Genomic DNA, 19,840 nt, shown 5'->3' on the forward strand with positions numbered 1-19,840 from the left:
GATGTTCTGCAAAAGTGCATTTCTCATTCTCAGGTTCAGAACAGCTGAACTCAAAAGTCACACGGTAACTTAGAAACGGTGACAGAAATGGATACTTGGGATTAACAAATAGGTTTTCTGTCAGGGCCGATCAGTGTTGCCAAGCTTTAACCATTTGTGGGTAACGCTTTATATTAAGGTCCTTGTAATAACCATTAATTAACAAGTAATAAGGCCCTTGTAAGTCCTTACAAGATGCTTATTAACATTATTGTGTGTTTATAAACTTATATAAATGTTAAAAAATGGCATTATAAACACCCATGACCCACCCATTATGTCTTTGCCATGCCTTTATAAATCTTATTTTGTTTGCTTATTGATATTAAAATATACTTTATTGATCATCTATTATAAGTTAACTATAAGTTAACTATGCTTTTTGCAACTACCGGATCTAAAGCGAGAACAATGCCTTATTACTTGTTAATTAATGGTTATTAAGGACCTTATTATAAAGCGTTAAAAAACCCATTTGTGGCAGCTGAGTGTCCTTCAGCAGTGTCTTACTCGTGACTTCACAAATCAGATAAGGGCCACTCTTAATTCCAGATAGAGGCTGACTTATTATAACTTTCTTCATCAAACCTATCTTACGCCACAGAAATGACATAAACCTGAGATATCCAACCTGTGTTTTAGATGTAGTATAGAAGAGGCTTCATTCCACTACACTGCACTTGGTTATGCACAAAACTTTACAGGTTTTTTTTTATTCAATATTATTATTATTTTCATCCATCCATCCATCCATTCTCTTCCGCTTATCCGGGGCCGGGTCGCGGGGGCAGCAGGTTAAGCAGGGCATTCCAGGCGCCCCTCTCCCCAGCCACAATTTTATATCATTATTAATATTATTTTCATTATTTATTAATTGTATTTATCTATTTATTTTTTGTCCTCCTCTGTCTTTCCAGTTTGTGGATGGGTTGGGGAAGGGGTTTGGAGTTGTGTGTTTGTGTTTTAATGTACACTACCGGTCAAAAGTTTTAGAACACCCCAATTTTTCCATTTTTTATTGAAATTCAAGCAGTTCAAGTCAAATGAACAGCTTGAAAGGGTACAAAGGTAAGTGGTGAACTGCCAGAGGTAAATAAAAAAGGTAAGCTTAAACAAAACTGAAAAATAATGTACATTTCAGAATTATACAAGTAGGCCTTTTTTCAGGGAACAAGAAATGGGTTAACAACTTAACTCTATGGAGTCTTGGGCTATTTTGTCCATTTTTGAATTCTTTTCATGTCTTTGTAAGTCATTTTGTGTCTTTTGGGGTCTTTTTTTGTCATTTTGTGTCTTTTTTTTGGTCATTTTGTGTCTTTATTTAGTCCTTTAGTTCGACATAAAATGTGATTTTGAATCTTTTTTTTATTTTCAAAACACTATCATGCGCAATAAAGAATTTTAAATGTTGCAAATGTGCATTAATTTCAGAGTACACTGAGACATTAAACTGCATCATTTTCAATTAAATTCTGGAAAAGTTGGTGTGTTCTAAAACTTTTGACCAGTAGTGTATATCTTGTTGAATTGAAACCTGAAAAATAAAATATTCTAAAAAAAAAACCCAAATCAGATAAGGGACAATAATTGGCCCATCCTTAGCCACAATCACACATCTTTCTGTAAATGATAAGTGTAAGATGAATGCTGCTGGTTGCAAGTCATCATCTTGTGAAACAGCACTATGTTCTGCAGACAGAGAGGCTAGTTTTAAGACCATCTAGTATCCAGTAATAGTAACAATGTGAACTTGATTGGACTGTTTGGGTGAATGTCTTCCTGCATTATCAGGACCAAACTGTGGTATCTGACAGACGTTTATGTAGCACTTTAACACCGCAAATAGCTCACAAAGAAACAACTTATTATTGGAGCAGTATTATTAGACTGAGTGTCCCCTATAGCATTTTTGCTGAGTGCCTGCATCTTTTTTAAATTGTTCCCAATGCGGAAGATATGTGCCGCCCACCCAGCATCTTTTTCAGACCACTGCTTTGCTCTTTGGCTGTTAATCGACCACATGTTCTACATAATGACTAACAGATAGAGACGGGATAAAAAGGAGGCATCTGGTACAGTAATGATATGGGGCTTAATACTGTGGGATCGCTGTCAAACACTTTTTAATGGACTTGAAGTGTACTTTGTTGGTGTATAAACGTCCACAGGCAGAAATAGTGTATAAACATAGATTTATACAGATCAATTTAGGGCAGCGGTTCCCAAAGTTTTTTAGCCGTGCACCACCTTCTATGTCCCAACCGGGTTGACGCACCCCCTTCAAAAAAAAAAAAAAAAAAAAAAAAATGCAACAAGCTTTTTTTATAGCCATATTAAAGGCGGCATGTTTAATCATGCTCAAATGACCAGAACACACATAATAAAATAATCAAGATCACAACAATGAGCTCTTGCATTTGAATTCATCTGTAACACAGTATCAGTTTCAATATAATGCCATTAAGTTATGCGCAAACTTCCACTTTTAAGAGCAAAGAGGATGACGACAGGCTCAGGATCAGAGGCAGAAAGCACATAAGTTGGGAAAATGTTATAATATTTTGAGCCGCGTTGGACAAAAATAACTGCTTCTGCTCTTCATTTTAAGATGAAGTGCATTTAAATAGCCTGCATTTATTAATATTATAGTTTTTGATTTTATATTTTACAAAGGAAATGTTTATTTACACATCTTTATTGTGTGGGGGGAAAAAAAATTAATTGTGTAATTATCAGACCACCATTACATTTTTTATCTCGTGCACCCCCTAGAGGCAGCCCGTGCACCCCTGGGGGTCCACGTACCACACTTTGGGAATCCCTGATTTAGGGTCATATTGATTCTTGAACAAGATATTCGATCACCAGATGAATTTATTAGTAGCTTAACTTTTGAAATCATGCTAGAATTCAAATATCCTCCATCATAAAATCCTACGGTCGGCTCGTTTGCCACAACAGAGACCACCTAGAAGCGGACTTGGACTCATCTTTTCAGGTGGTCTCTATTCGGTCGTCTGGTCCGAAGCATTGTGAGGTTCAAGTTACAAAAGTGTGAAAGCACCCTCAGTAATGTCCCTCTACAGCCCCGTTTGCAGTCCCGAGTTCGACTTTGACTAAGCTTTAAAAAAAAAAAAAAAAAAATCTCTTTCTTTTTTCTAAGTCCATAAGTTTCTCAGCTTATCCCTATCTGGCTCTCATCCTTCAAGACTGCTTTAGATTAAGATATGGGTCTTATAAAAGGCTTTTACCTGGATTCACCTCATCTCTTACTTCAATAACAGTGTCTCTGACATTTTGTACTGACAAGGAGCTTTCACAGCAGCCTTGACCTTTTCCCTCATTTGGCCAGAACCTTTTACTGGCACGGTGGGTCAGATATTAGAGGGCCAGCTGTGAGGGCTTGGGAGTGTTTGTCTTGAATTACCACTTCGGGAGCTTCAAGGTGCAAAAGTCTAACGGGTGATCCAGGCTTTCTCGTGTGGATGTTCTCAACGGGTACAGCTGATTGAACGCAGACAGAAAGTGGATGAAAAACACACTTTGATTGCAGAGATTTTTTTTTTTTCCCCAAGCAAGTTTAGGGCGGCCTGCCCTGTCAAAGGTAGGGCAGACATTTCTGGATGAGATCAAGTTACCAAAGCAGAGCACAAGTTCTAAATAAAGGCTCCTGACCAGTCTGATCTGGCTTTGTGGTGAATATTTGCTACGTCTGTGTGCGTCAGCTAACTTAACCCTCTGGAGTGCATCTATTTATTGAAAATACACATGTTTATTTACAGTAATAACTTTATTTATATATGATATGTAGACAAGCTGAGAAAGCCAGTTAAAGTGCAATCATAGGAGCTTTCAGTGTGCCATTTATGTTTCTAGACCATTTTTAAAATGTGAATTTTCTTTCTACAATGAAAACTATTACTATTTTTAATTTACATGCAAATAGACTGTTTTGTTGTTTTATTATTTATTATTTTTTCTGCTGTTTTGATGTATATAAATGGTAAAAAAAAAAAAAAACGATACATTTCCAAAGACACCTGTGTCTTTTGTTTGTATTTTCGGTTTCTTTGCAGCTTTATACTTTGTTAATTAAAATAAAATGAAAAATCTGACAGATAGCCAAGTTTGTGTGTAGAAAAAGGAGCCATGCATGTGATGTAAGGACAGACTGAAAGATGATAAACAGAGACAGAAATGAATGCATAGGAAGTTGACAAATTTGAACCAAAATCTCCTGGACTTCTGAGGTTTAAAGGGCTTCTTTGTATTCTTACTTTTGTACTGCGTCTTGATTTTCACTTGGATTACAACACTTCACCTCAGTGTGATGTATGCCAATGTTTTTCTTACTTCACTGTTACGCGGCAAAAAAAAAATATGCCTATACTTTCTTGGTCTTTTTTATGTATTTTCAAAGATAATTCCTTGTTTCTAGAGCTGTGGATTGACCTTGTTCTTTATATAGAGGCTTTACTGCCACATCCCAGACTGACAATGTTGGAATCTTTTTGCAGTTACAAAAAATCCGGTCTTCAAAGAGATTTTATTTCAAATGCATGAATTAATTCTGTGGGGAATATGAAGCCTGGGAAAAATGCCCTGCAGGGTTCTGTCTGAACCCACATACAAGTTACCATCAGTGGTCTTCAAGGCAGAGTCTGCCAGCATTCTCCACAAAAACATAAAGAAGCATCACATGCTGTTTCCTCACCGTCAGCACTACTCCAAAAGCTGTTATATGGTGCCACAAAATGGTCAGTAAATCTCCCTTTCTGCTCTGACCTTTTGAGTCTTATGGCTGCACATCAAATTATAATGCCTATTCCATCCGGAGTCGAGGACAAATCATTTTCGGCGACTGTGCGACAAACAGCTTATTGAGGAATTTAAGCAATCTTCACAGTAATGCATGGGGTCTAGCTCCTTTACGCTCAGCTGGGCTCAACCTTTAACGTGCAAGTTCAACGTGAACTTCAAGAGAAATGCAAATGCTGGTGTGAGAATTTGCCTCAGAATCATTATTCACGCAACACAAACTCTGCACTATAAGCACACAGGATGCAGAAGTTTATGGATGATGGTGGGGTTACTAACATGGGAATATGAGGTGGAGGCCTGTGTGAGCTTCACAGCAAGTCCACACAAAGTGTTTTTGGCTATATTGCCATTATCAGAGTGGTTTTCTTCAGTCATTTCCAGTTTTCAGAGTCATTAGACTCATAGATCACCGAAGACACGATATGACTTACTGTGTCTAATTCAGGGGGCTCAAACTCAAATTACTTGGGGGCCGCTGGAGGCAGGATCAAAATGACCAAAAAAACACATAAAATGACAGAAAAAAAAGACTCAGAATTACCAAAAAGACACAAAATTATAAAAAAAAGACACAAAATGACCCGAAAAAGACACAAAATTATAAAAAGACATAAAATTATAAAAAAAAGACACAAAATTATTTTAAAAATGACACAAAAAGACACAGAATTACCACAAAAGACACAAAATTATTAAAAAAACGACACAAAATGACACAAAATTATTTTTAAAAAGATACAAAATGACCAAAAAATACACAGAATTACCAAAAAAGACACTAAATTATTAAAAAAGACACAATTATTAAAAAGACACAAAATAATTTTTTTAAAAAGACACAAAATGACCAAAAAAAGACACAAATTAACCAAAAAAGTAATTACAGGGACCTTCCACACACAACACCGTAAAGTGCCATTCATATAAAACTCACATTAAACTTTCATATCAAGGTGAGGGCCACAAAATATCGTCACGAGGGCCGCAATTGGCCCACGGGCCGCGAGTTTGAGCCCCATGGACTGCATAAAAGGAAATATGAAACAAACTTAGACACCACACTGACAAAGGCAAGATAGATGAAAATGTACGAGTTGTGTAGTGGGTTAGAGTTGTGCAACACATTTTATTTTCTTTCTTGTGCAAACAAACATGTAGTGCCAACATATCTTATCTATATCTCAGCCAAACATAGATGGCATCAAACTGAGCAGAAGCACTTTTAGCTATCTGAAACACTGACAGAAGAGGTTTGGGTTGGAGCAAAATCTTTTTTCTAGAGCCACTACTTAACACTGCCATACAGAGGGAGAAGCCCATGATAAAAGCTGTACAGATAGCAGGACAGCCACTGACAGCAGCCTAAATACTCCTCAGTGCAATGCACACACAAGATATGCTGCATTTTAAGTAAAGGACATGACTTTCAGCCTCCTGTTTTTGCCGTGTTATTGCTATGGCAACTGGTCTTTCTGCATATACTCAAAGATCCACTCTGTTAGATAAAGTTGTAAAACTGATTAGCTCATTACCCGACTGCTGCAACATTTACACAGGAAATTTAACATGACAGTGAAGGCGCGGTGCTCCAACTTTCCATGATTTCTTCATTTGGTGAGCTGGTGAACTCACCTCATTTAATGTGAGTTTTATATGAATGGCATTTTACCGTGTTGTGTGTGGAAGGTCCCTTTAATTACTTTTTAAAGTAATTTTGTGTCTTTTTTTAATAATTGTGTGTCTTTTTTTTAAATAATTTTGTCTCTTTTTTTGGTAATTCTGTCTTTTTTGGTCATTTTGTGTCTTTTATATGTCTTTCTTTGATCATTTTGTGTCTTTTTTGGTAATTCTGTGTCTTTTTTTGGTAATTTTGTGTCTTTTTTGGTAATTCTGTGTCTTTTTTAATAATCTTAGAGTAAGAACGAGTCTCCAAAAGTCTCCAACAACACCAGAAAAAGTCGCTGGATTTGACGCCAGTCGCTTTTTTTGAAAAATAGTCACTAAGGGGGTCTGAAAAGTTGCAAAATATAGCAACAAAGTCACTAAGTTGGCAACACTGTTTCGCCGGCTTTTACAAATGGCGCGTATTGTTGTGGCGTCGAGTACTACGCCACATCCTGCTTAGCGCTCGCTTGTTATTTTCTTAGGCAGCTACATGAAACCTTAACTATGTGTTCGCCCCCTGGTGGTTGGTGGACTACTGGTGTAGAAAGTGCTTGATTAGATATACAGGAGAGCCGCATTTTAAAATGGAAATATCGCCGACGATCAGGTTAATTTAATCGTGGCGGCCAAAATCGTGATCACGATTAAAATTTGATTAATCGTGCAGCCCTACGGTGTATTAAACTCAAGTTGGTCACAGATCCAGTCTGATAACTGATTCTGATCTGTTCAGACTGTCAACACACACAGATTTAAACCAGGCCAAAGCTTCAGTCTGAAGGGGTGACATCTGTGTCTCCCAGAATAAACAACGGACTCATTGCTTACTATCTAATCGGTCTAATCTAAGAATTTCCTGTTTTCCAGTTGGACACAAAACACAAGGTTACGAATATATCTTTTTGGCAGTTGCATTGAAGTTTGATCTCACGTAAAAACATCAATGAAAAATGTCAAAGTTCTGTCCTCACTCTCTCAATGGAGTGCATCAAAATGTTTAATGCCAATATTCAACAACGACACAACTAAAAATCAAATAAAAAGAGGATATGAAATGGTAGCCTCACACAGACTTTGCCTTATTCCTTAAGGGGGTTATGTCTCTCCCCTGCCGTTATATAAGCTATTGCAAATTAAAGTGTATGCCCGTAACAAGACCAGGCAAGTTCTTTAGTGGATGCCAAAAGTCCTTATGAGAGAAGCAAGAAACCACCAACTATAGTAAACAGTCAAATTGAGAGAAAGTGGTTGATGTTATAAACTACTGATAGTTTGAGGGGGATTTCCACACTTCTATGACTGGTGATAAATGAGGAAGAGGAAGTGAAAGTCATGAATGTAACTTGTAACTCTGTAACACAAGGTCAGTCTAGATACAGAGAAGCTGCGGCTTTTCACTTCCATCCAACACATCCCACCGTGAAGCTACCTGGAATAACATTTGCAGCAGAGAGCGATTACCTGCATGTCATTATTCAAATCTGATAAAGGGAGGCAAATGCTGAAACTACACGCAACCAAGGTCAAAAACTCCATTTTGCCTTAATGATGTGGCAGCATGGAAATAACGCAGCATATCTAATAATGGATATTCGTCCGTCTGAGTCTACATACTCATTACACAGTTCAGCAGCGCCTAAGGTTTATTTGATTATGAAAATCTGCTGCTGTTGTACATAATGACAAAAATTTACATCTCGACTCACCAGCTGTCAGAAGAAAATTCCCCCTGCCGAAATACCTAATAGGCTTTTGACAGAACTTTGACACCATGCTGGGGTGCTCAATCTGACTTTTTTATGTTTTACAACTGATGATTCACCATAAACTGAAGAAGCCTTGTTTTATTGTAAAGGTTTGACGCTGTAAAAGACTATTTAATATAGACATTCACAAATAAAGTAACTGCCTTAATAAGCAGCCTGATGTGTGATCACAGCTGAACCTTGGCCCACACATCTACCTGCCATTTTAGCAGGAGATGATTTAAGACCCTGACTGGTTGTGTAGACAGCATTAAAATTAGGTTATGGGCTGACACAACCACAGTAAACAAGCTCGCACTTAACCCTTTGATGCACAACATGGGTCTAAAGTCACCCGATATGCATGACTTTTTATGTTCTATATCTTTGCAATAAATTATTTGCATCATTCAGTATTCCAGGTTTTTCTCAGTTAGTTTGTTTTTGATCATCATACATCCTAATTTTGTGTTTTCCTTTATTCATTTTTTAATAAAATCCCTTTTTGTGTCACTACTCTAATGCACAACATGGGTGAAAAATGACCCATATCCATTATTTAATTTTTACATTTAAGTAGCTTGCTAAGCTAACTACTTAGCTAACTTCTTGGCTAAGTAGCTAGCTAAGCTAATTTCTTAGCTAACTTCTTGGCTAAGTGTTTAGCTAAGTAGCTTGCTAAGTTAACTACTTAAGTAACTTCTTGGCTAAGTAGTTAGCTTAGCAAGCTACTTAGCCAAGTAGTTAGCTATGTAATAATACAAACAAAGATTTCTTCATAAAGTATGAAGCAAAATAGAAATAATGATCTGTTATCAACAAGATATTTAAAGAATACTTGGAATATTCAATCATAATTCATTCTTAGCCAACTCCTTGGCGAAGTAGCTTGCTAAGCTAACTTCTTAGCTAACTTCTTGGCTAAGTATTTAGCAAAGTAGCTTGCTAAGCTAACTACTTAGCTAACTTCTTGGCTAAGTATTTAGCTAAGTAGCTTGCTAAGCTAACTACTTAGCTAACTTCTTGGCTAAGTAGTTAGCTTAGCAAGCTACTTAGCCAAGTAGTTAGCTATGTAATAATACAAAAAAAAAATATTCATAAAGTATGAGAGGCAAAATGGAAATAATGATCTGTTATCAACAAGATATTTAAAGAATACTTGGAATATTCAACCATAAAATAAGTTGATATCAAAAGATACACACAGCAAGCATTAAATAACATGGGAAATGAATGAGGGTCATTTTTGACCCATGTTGTGCATCAAAGGGTTAAAAAAAGAACAGTAGCAGTAACAATATCAGCTAAAACGATCGTTTTAATCATATCCACTAAGAAGTAATAGGGATTATTGTATTTCCAACGCTTGTTCACATTTCCCAGTGTTGTCTATTGCCAGGAAATGGCTTTTGATATTGGATAGGCTATATGATGATGACTTAACATCTCTTCTGTAATCTTTATCAGAGCAATTTCTGAATATAAACTCTAAAGATCCTCTTCTATGCTCATCCAGACTTGTGTAGGAGTTCTTGGTTTTGTCAGACAGCCAATTCAGAAGGCACCAGCAGTATACACTCTGTACATTAACACCTTTCCTCTACAAGAAGTGACAAGTTGAGAGACCTAGGCACGAATGCTACATTAAGCCTGACACACAAGCCTGCGACGCCCATGCTTCTGGTTATGACTGCTCAGCTCTAACACATGTACTACTATTAAGACTCCTCAACCAGCCCATGTGTGCCCGAGGCTCTCCTGCCCTCTCCAACTTAGAGCCAGCTGGCTTTCTGAAAGAGCACATTCTTCCATCTGCTGCTCAGCACACAGTCACAGGAGACTCATCACTTGCTGCTGTGAAAGCAAGGCGACACATAATGCCAACTAGACCGCTGAATATATGCCGAGCAGAGGAAAACACTCGAGGTCCACGAGGCTAACAAGCGGAGATAAACGACACAATGTGAACGGTCTAGCTCATTCAACCTTTAACATGATAATTCAACAGGATCTTAAAGTAACTCAAAAGAGATCGTGTGAGATTTTGCTGGATGTGTGATCATGACTTATGCAACACAAACGCATTATAAGCACAGAGGATGCAAAAATATATGGACAGTGTGAGCTTCAGTGCAAGGCCATTAAAATTACAACAGGTTTCGCAACTCTTTTTCTCAGTTTTTGGCTATCTCACCTTTATCAGAGTGGTTTCTTTAGTCACTTCCAGTTTTCTTATATACTGTCCATCAATTAATCATCACCAAAGACACCATATGTCAAGGACGGGCAACTGAAATGAACTCAAATTCAAAGAACTAGTGGATTTCAAAATAGCACAGTTTATGTTCAAAATTAACAACAACATGCTGCCTGATTGTATTCAGAAAATGTTTAATCTAAGACAAAGCCATTATAATTTCAGAGGGGTGTATATATTTATAAAGTTAAAAACCAGAACCAACACCAGATCACGATGCACCACGGTAACAGCTGTTCATTTATGGAACAAATTGGAGAAAGACTTAAAAACTTGCCATTATACCATTAACTTATTCAAAAAAGTACTTAAAAATAGGATGATTAATTTATACAAGTTAGAGTAATGAGTGGTGACACGTTCTATGCGGCTACTATTTAGGAAAAAGAAAAATCAAGCAGCAGCTTCTTTCTTTTCTCTCTTTTGTGACTGCTTATTTCTTTTATAAATAAATAACAGATTGTACATTTCTAATTTTTGAGTTAACTTGAGTTGTAACAGGGTAGGCGTAATAAGCTATTCTTCAGCCTTTTCGGTCCAAATGTGTATTATCAATTTTCTTTCTCTGTTCACTTATTGTTGACTTTGATTAATGTTTTTTTATGGTTTGTTACTTCTCTTTTAATGACATTTATTGACCGAAATAAACGGACACGAAACGAAACGAACTGGAGGCCCGGGGGCCGCATACGGCCCACACCCTCACTTGAAGTGGCCCTCAGTACAACTACATGCATTTGAGCATGAAATCTTAATAGTGCAGTGTAAAAATGCACAAAATTACTTCTTGCAATTAATGTTGGTCTGCTGTTCTTGCACTGATAAAAAAAGAAATCACACTAAGTGGTTATTTTTTATTTGCTTCAAACCTTTTGTATTCCTATTTATACTGTTATACATGCATTTGAGCATGAAATATGTTAAGTTACTGCACTGTAAACATATTTAAAATTGCAGTTTCATCATATCTGGTTAAGTAAGTGTTAAAATTGTGGCCCCCTGCAACATTTAAGTTGCCCATCCCTGCCGTATGTCTTACTGTATTTATAAGTCACATTACTAATTGATGGACTGTACAGAAGTAGATATGAAACAAACTCAGATATCAAAGGCAAGATGGACCAAAATGTGAAAGTGAGTTGTTGGGACACGTTTTTATTTTCACGCTTGTGCAATCAAAAATGTATTGACAACATATCTTATATGCTTAAACGTATGGGAATATGCATTTAACACTCTGTTTTCTAAGTTAAACTGGTGATGCAACATAATTTGACCTCAGTTTGTTGCAAGGATTGTGCTGCAACACAATAAACTGTACTGGGCCAATTTTGTAGATGTATTATCTGGATATGGTCCACAAGGCTAACAAGCAGTGACAAACTTGTGATCCAAGTTAGGGCTTATATTCCCCATCTTAAAAGCAATGGCATGTGATGTTTTTTTAAAATTCCCTAGACTTTAATAAAAGCCCAAATCTGCAGATCATGTTAGCACACAAGGGAAGTCTAGTTTTCTACAATTTCTGTAAAATCTAAACGGGTAAACTTGGGATCCAAGTCGGGGCTTACATTCATTCATTAAAAAATGTTTAAATGCCATGTTGATATATTTTTTTTCACCTATATGACCTAATAATAATAGATTTTTTATTCTGAATTAGTGGGTCAACATTTTGAACCAAAAAGAAACAAAGAAAAACCAACATAAATGTGATCTTGTGATTGTGCGTGATCCTGTCATCCAACTCTGGTTTTTATTCTAGTGGGACTAGAATAGCGTAACAATTTTGGCCTTTTTTACTTATTTTGTGTCTTTTGGTCATTTTGTCACTTTTGCTATGTATTTTTTAGTTATTTTGTTGCCTTTTTTGGCCATTCTGTGCCTTTTTTTCATAAATTTGTGTCTTTTTTTGGTCGTTTTGTGTCTTTTTTTAGTCATTTTGTGTCTTTTTTAGTCCTTTAGTTCAACATAAAATGTGATTTTGAATCTTTTTTTTTTCACTTTCAAAACACTATCATGCTGAATAAAGAATTTTAAATATTGCAAACATGGACAAAGGTTGCAAATCTAACATATAAGAGGGTTCCATCCAGTTCTATCATTTGATACTAAATATATTTGAGCTTGTCTCCAGTTTTACTTGGTATATCATCATCAAACTGAAACTGGCCTCATGGAGTTTACAGCCAGAACTTTAGAGGTAAATTTACAGTAGGGCTCCACGCTGCTTTGTTTTCTAGTCTGGATGTGATGAAGAAGTCTGGATTTGGAGCTTTTGGAGACTCCAGAGGGTTAAAGTCTGTTTATGAATGAGACAATGTTAGAAATAATCTGTTATTCTGTCTCTGTTTTCTGTCTCTGTGCATGGGGATCACTATCTGATTGACTAGGTCACTGTCTGTGCCTGCGTAATTCACTAACTGTGTGTGTGCATTTATAGATTAATCATGTAAGTTGCTTTTGATACAATGATCATGTACTAATGTTGTTTTAAAACTATGATTACTCTAGATACATTTATTTTATCTGCCTAAACTTTCCGTATCCCATTTAGAGTAAGATTCTATAATCACAAAAAAATATATATCTGACTCTAAATAGGACACAGAAAGTTTAGGCAGATAAAATAAATGTATTTAGAGTAACCATAGGTTTAAAACAATATTAGTACATGATCATTGTATCAAAAGCATCTTACATGATTAATCTATAAATGCATAAAGAGGACACACACAAATTAGATAATGACCTAGTCAATCAGATAGTGATCCCCATGCACAGAGATAGAAAACAGACAGAATAACAGATTATTTCTAACAGACAGCATGAAGTAGAAACATTGTGATATTGCCTGATGGAGAGAATTAAAAACAACACACCACTCTGTCTTTTTGACCTGGTGCCTGACAAGGAGAACTAAAAAAACAACATGGTAGCTCGGAACATCTTATTGTCGCTCCTCTATGCATTTAACATAAGCCACGCACGTTTCCAAGCATTTCCATTTAAACTTGGAGTGCTAAGTGTTAGCCACTCATCCTGCGAGCTAACTGCTAACAAGAGCTGGCTGAAAACTTTTTCTAAAGTGTGAATGGCGTCTGGAGGATCGTTAAAGCGACATGTGTGTCAGTGTGTTTATGAGCTTACCTCAATTTGTGTTCGTGTGAAAACCACTGAAATCCTTATTCGTTGCTAGCATTTCTTCCAGCAGCAGTTTTAACATGTGTCTAGTATCCAGCAGCTCCAGCAGCAGACTGTGTAGACGTGTCTGCAGACGGGGCTGGCTCAGCTAGCGTTAGCTAACAGTTAGCCACCGGCTCGCTAACCTGGACACTTCCTGTCGCCGCCTCAAGGTGTCGCTGTCACGGATTCACCCACGGACGTAATTTTGGGGGGACACAGGGGACATTTTTTTTATTTATTTATTTATTTATTTATTTTTTAAATAAACTTTATTAAGGCAGTTGGGTGGGGTGTAATACAAAAAAATACATCAGAACGTCGCCAGGGGGTTTCAATAAATCATAAAGAGGTTGTCATACAAAAATATTATAAAAATTACAAATATTCAGAGTTTTAGCAGCTTTCAAATTAGTAGAGTCTTTAATAGAATTAATATACTGCTTGGTTTCACTTATAAATATAGAAAAGAGGGGATTTTTTTTTGTGTATCGAGATTTATGTATGTGATATTTTGCCAATAGTATAATTAGATTTATAATGTAATATTGATGTTTTTTTGTCTATGGGAAGTCAGTGAAACCAAACAGTATATTTTCAAAACAAAGGGACAAATTAGGTTCAATTGAAAAAAAAAGGAAGTTACAAATATCTTTCCAGAACTTAGACGAAAAAGGGCAAGACCAAAATAAGGGACACAGGGGACATGTCCCCTGCACAATTTTATTTTATTTTTTTGTACAGCTACTTCTGTTTTTAGGGAAGTTTGACAATGTTTCAGAAATGTTCTGACTCCAAACCCAGTTTTGTTCACTTTTTTACAGGAAGTGGAGCAATACTGCACTTCTATTAATAGGCTAATAATAATAATAATAATAATATTTATAATAATAATAATAATAATAATAATAATAATATAACTTCTATTAAAGAACTTAAGAGCAAGAAGGCTCTGAAAACTGACTTTGTTTTGGACAAATACTTTATTGATTGATGAATCATACATCATGTTTTTTTTTATTTATTTTATATATATTTTTTTTTTGTCTCTGTTTCTTACCCTGTGTTTATTTTGGATCTCTGTTTTGGAATTGATGTTTGTCTGATTTTGTGTGTTTTTTTCTTTCTGTAACCCCCTGGCAAATACTGTATATATTGTAAATTGCTATTGTGAATTTTTCATTTTGACTTACTAGATCAATATTTTGATCACACAAAACACACAAAAAATGTAAAAAAAAAAAAAAAAAAACATAAAAAAGACAAATACACAAAAACCATAAAAAAAAAAACACACCAAAAACACATAATTTTTTTTAAAACCACACAAATTTTTTTACAAAAAACACAAATGAAACACACATAAAAACACACAAAATATGACAAAAAGCACATATAAAAACACAGAACAAACAACATTAAAGATTACATTAAAATGCTGAATACACACTGCAGAATTTGAAATATCTGCAAAAAAAAAAGGGAAAAAACACTTTACACTTGGTCAAAATGTGTTTTTTTTTTTTTTTTTACCTTTGCTGAATAAGGGTTGGTGCATTAAATTGGACATGGAAACTTCTGGAAAAGCCAAAAGTTTAGAGTTCAGCTGACAGCAGGGCTCCATGCTGCACAGTTTTTATGTTGTGACGTCATGAAGAAGTCGTGCTCCGGTGCTTTGGTGGACTCCAGTAAGGCAAGTTCAACAAACAGACAATCAAAAAGGATCATATGATATAATAAAATGTTTTTCTAGCTGAATGATACACGAAAAATACATATATATATATATATATATATATATATATATATATATATATATATATATATATATATATGCCCTTTAAGATTAGCCAACAATGGGATCAAGTGGTCAACTGTCAAATGTCCAACTGTCAAAACTTGAACCTACTGTGCATGCGTCGTTTTCAGAACAAATTTCAAAATAATACCTGTTGGACTTTCTGTACTCAACACCAAACAAGAGACACGTTATCTATTTTATTATTGCATTGCATGTGTTAAATAATAATTATATTAATAATAATTTTTGATTGATATTGGAAACTTTTCTTCATGTTTTTTATAGTCATATTTTAATTTATTTTGAAAATGTTAATCCAGATCTTTGTGATTTCTGTGGTTTAACCCAAACAAGAAATACCTTTTATTTTTTAAAAATCATTGTGGATTGATATGAGAAACTTTTAACCTAGAAAAACAGGTCAATTGTCCATACTTTATGGTAGCCATATTTCAATTTTAATATCATTTAATATTTTGCAAATGTTAGCTTTTTAATCCAGATTTGAGTCTATCAATTTTTGGCGAATAAAATAAAAAAATGTTTTGGTGAAAAATAGAAAAGCAACTTCAACCCGGACAATATACAATATATTATATTTAAATACAATTTTCAATACAATATATTTATTCATCAAGGTTTATATAAAATATTCCACCAGCCAGTCTTTTATTCTCTGACATCTTATGGGAAATTGTTTTAAGTAAATGTGTGACATGTTTTATATATATATATATACATTTCATTTTTACCTGAATTTCCTCTTTTAATTCATTTATTAAAACAACTTATTTATCAACATATTTATATGTTTTTGTGTTTTCTGTTTATATGTCATGTCACACATTTACTTAAAACAATTTACCATAAGATGTCAGAGAATAAAAGACTGGCTGGTGGAATATTTTTATATAAACCTCAATGATGAATACAAAAATAAATATATATATATATAAGGATTTTAGTCTCCAGGGTTTAAAATAAGGAGTGTACAGAAAGTAAAACTACACCAAGCGTGGCTAATTAATGTAAAAAGACTATTTCAGTTTGGTCCATCTGGTTCTTCCTCCGCAATCATTGTCTCCTCATAAATAAATAAAAATGAAAATAAATGAAGGTTCTCTTGGAGAGTTTCAGTCAAATAGCCTTACTGACATAAAAATCAGTAGAGTACAAGCAGTAGCAATTATGTGTAACATATAGTCATTCTTATTAATTACCAGTGTGATTCAGAGCCTCCTCCATCAAGGACATATTTTAATTTCTCTGTTTAATGTCGTCTATCTGTGATTCTGTTCAGTCATATCCAACAAATTAAGCTCAATGCAGTTTTTTCAGGACAAACTCCAGTGAAATAATGTTTGTGCAAGAATGTTAAAGACTTCAAACAACCCTGATTTATTGCATTTTTTTAATATTACACCTGAGTTTTATTACTCTTTTTTCATTTCTGCATCACAATGAAGAGTATCAGAAAGTATGAGTGAGTCAGTAAATAGAAAATTTGTCATTTAATGCAACATAATTGTGACTGAATTACAATTAATCTCATGGAAATAAATCACCAAACTGACAGACAGGATGTTTCATACAGGTATATATTACAATGTGCCTTGTTATATAATACAGTCAGGTTCTGTTTTCTTTTTTTTTAATAAAAATAAGCACTGGAGGAGAATGTGATACGTTTTGATTTTATTGTAAATTGGACATTATGCACATTACTTAGCTGACTGATGACTTGTTAATTAAGCTTGTTAAGTGGTCACAGAACTCCCGGCGCTGAGTGAGAGTTCAGACGATGTCAAGTCATAAAGGCGGTTGAGCCAGAAGGAGCGCTGCGAGCTCGAGATCTCACATACAGGACGAACGGTGTGAGGGAAGTACCAAAATGAGGGAACAAGAACATTGAGTGGCTGACAGTGGTGACTGCTTGTGCCAAAAATACCATTCAATGAACACAAAGAACTGTTTTTTTTTTTCTCCGTTGACCGTATGGGACATTAACCGTGAAGTGAAGGGAGTCGTTCTTTACAGCCGAATATCTGAGCTCGTTTTTTTTTTTCTGACAGAATTCTCCCAAAAATTGATTCACCATCATTTGCAAATTCAAACCGTTTTTTTTTTTTTCAGCAGGTCAAACAAAAGGCGTGGTCTCACTGACACAATAAATATTGCACACGTGATATTGTATTTTATAAGGATGTTGTTGCATACAAGTGTTTGCCCCTTTTTTTTCCTATGTCTTGTCATATTTCCTCAAGTTATATTTTCCACCGAATACGATTATCTTTTATCATAATAGATTCAATATACAGAGGAGTTATCAGTGTCTGTATAAAAACAAAGTAACATCAATAAAAGTAGACATCCAATGTGTAATGTGACATCTGGCTGTGAGACCAAAACCTCTCTTTGTCCCAGTTTCTCTAATTTCTGTACAAAGACGATACAACTATCCAGTCATGCAACGTTGTTTGGGTGGGGGTGGGGGTCGGGAGGGGGGAGTTGTCTGTTATGTTCTCCGTTGTTTGTTTTTTTTGTTGTTGTTTTTTTTTAAGCATTCTGCATCTCCTTGCCGATCTTGTAGCTCAGGATCTTGTTCCAATCGATCTTGGTGCGTGTCACAGGAAGCTGGCGGCGTAAGGCTTTGAAGGTAGTGTCCGACATGGTCTGGTAATTCTCGTTGATGGCCGTCTGGAAGAAAAATAACATGCAGAGGAAGATGGAGAGTAAATAAGTTCAGGTTTGGGTTTGTTTATTTATTTGCACAGTTAGAATAACATAAAATTACAAAGATAACAAATAAAGTAAAGTGCAGGGAGAGGCAGAAAACCATTGCATTGACATTCATGTTCTAAATCCAAATTAATTCAATCTACTTTTCCTTTTTTTGCAGCTGCAGATAATGAGAAGGCTACACTGATATTATTAGCTTTATAACATTTGTAGAATTAGATTCCAGAGGTGGCTGCGTAGGATTGTTTTAAACTTTTGTGATCCAAACATTTCCAATAACTCCAGTCCAAAAATCAAATTATTGAGATAAGATGTAATCATTTAAAAAAAATCACAATAAGCTTTTCCCCAAAAAGCAATTTGCGAGAAAAAAGTTGCAGATTTACGAGATTTAAAGTGGCACAATTTGCAAGAAAAAAGTTGCAGATTCATAAGATTTAAAGTGGCAAATTTGCAAGAAAAAAGTCGCACATTTACGAAATTAAAAGTGGCAAATTTGCAGGAAAAAGGTTGCAGATTTATGAGATTTAAAGTGGCAAATTAGCATCTAACAAAGTCATGGCCTCCAGTGCTAAAATATTTGAAATAGAACATCGATTTGAATTATGACTTTAACAATGAAATTGTGCATTTAATTGTGGATTGGGAGAATTGTGATACCCCTAATTAAAAACGTTGACATTCATGTTCTAAATCAAAATGAATTCAATCTTTTTTTCCTTTTTTTGCAGCTGTGATAATGATAAGTCTACACTGATATTATTAGTATTATAACATTTGTAGAATTAGATTCCAGAGGTGGCTGTGTAGGATTGTTTTAAACTTTTGTGATCCAAACATTTCCAATAACTCCAGTCCAAAAATCTAATTATTGAGATAAGATGTAATCATTTAAAAAATCACAAGAAGCTTTTCTCCAAAAAGCAAGTCACACACAAATGTGTTTACAGAGTGGTCCAGCAGAAAGTAACAGCAATAATGAAAAAATATATATTCCGGCTCCAGCACTATTATAGTTAATTACTACATTTTTCATAAAATATTACGACAGACATTCAAAGCTTGATTTGAAAAACCTCAATGGAAATTTAAAAATAAAATGACATTGAGTACAGCTCTATTTAGCTCCTTTAATGAATGGATGGCCATGAATGTGAGCTTCATCTTTTAAAATAGATCATATTAATGCCTCAGTATGACTCAGCTTTCACTCTGTTGTAGCCTTCAAAGAGGAAAACTCTGTGATAAAAGTTTAAATGTGAGAAGGTGAAAGATATCATCATTTAATCATATCAAGAGTAAATCATGCGCTACACTTCAGAGCAAAACTTTCAATCAATAAACTGGTAAAATGAAGCTAGTAACCCTCTATTCTCCTCATGTACACATTGTTTTTCTTCAACAATCAGGCTGTAATCCACATATTTAACACAGAATATAATATATTTTTTACACACCTGATAGTCGTTCTCTGCAGCCTCCATGATCTTAACAAACTCCTTTGCAGTCGAAGCCTCATTCTGAAAAAACGACAAGACACACATCATTTATTTCAAGAGTAGAAGGAAATAAAAGAATCAGAATTCACAA

General features: G+C 35.1%; 2 protein-coding genes across 4 annotated transcripts in view; both read right to left on the reverse strand.

The window, feature by feature from the left end:
* Positions 1-13,892, reverse strand: part of LOC131972874 (suppressor of tumorigenicity 7 protein homolog) — a 97,302-nt gene extending 83,410 nt beyond the window's left edge. For 2 of the 3 annotated variants that reach the window (XM_059334649.1, XM_059334648.1), the window contains exon 1: positions 13,678-13,892. The gene's annotated coding sequence lies outside the window, so the exon portion shown is untranslated. The remainder of the gene's footprint in view (positions 1-13,677) is intronic. The other variant, XM_059334646.1, reaches the window with a different exon arrangement.
* A 3,115-nt stretch (positions 13,893-17,007) lies between these two features.
* Positions 17,008-19,840, reverse strand: part of LOC131973442 (F-actin-capping protein subunit alpha-2) — a 33,803-nt gene continuing 30,970 nt past the window's right edge. The window contains exons 9-10 of the mRNA XM_059335444.1: positions 19,708-19,770; positions 17,008-18,208 (exon numbers count right to left, since the gene is read on the reverse strand). Coding sequence (XP_059191427.1) covers positions 18,068-18,208; positions 19,708-19,770 — 204 coding nt within the window. The 3' untranslated portion in view covers positions 17,008-18,067. The remainder of the gene's footprint in view (positions 18,209-19,707; positions 19,771-19,840) is intronic.

Source organism: Centropristis striata, chromosome 6 (genome assembly GCF_030273125.1).
Source record: "Centropristis striata isolate RG_2023a ecotype Rhode Island chromosome 6, C.striata_1.0, whole genome shotgun sequence".
Taxonomy (NCBI): Eukaryota; Metazoa; Chordata; class Actinopteri; order Perciformes; family Serranidae; genus Centropristis; species Centropristis striata.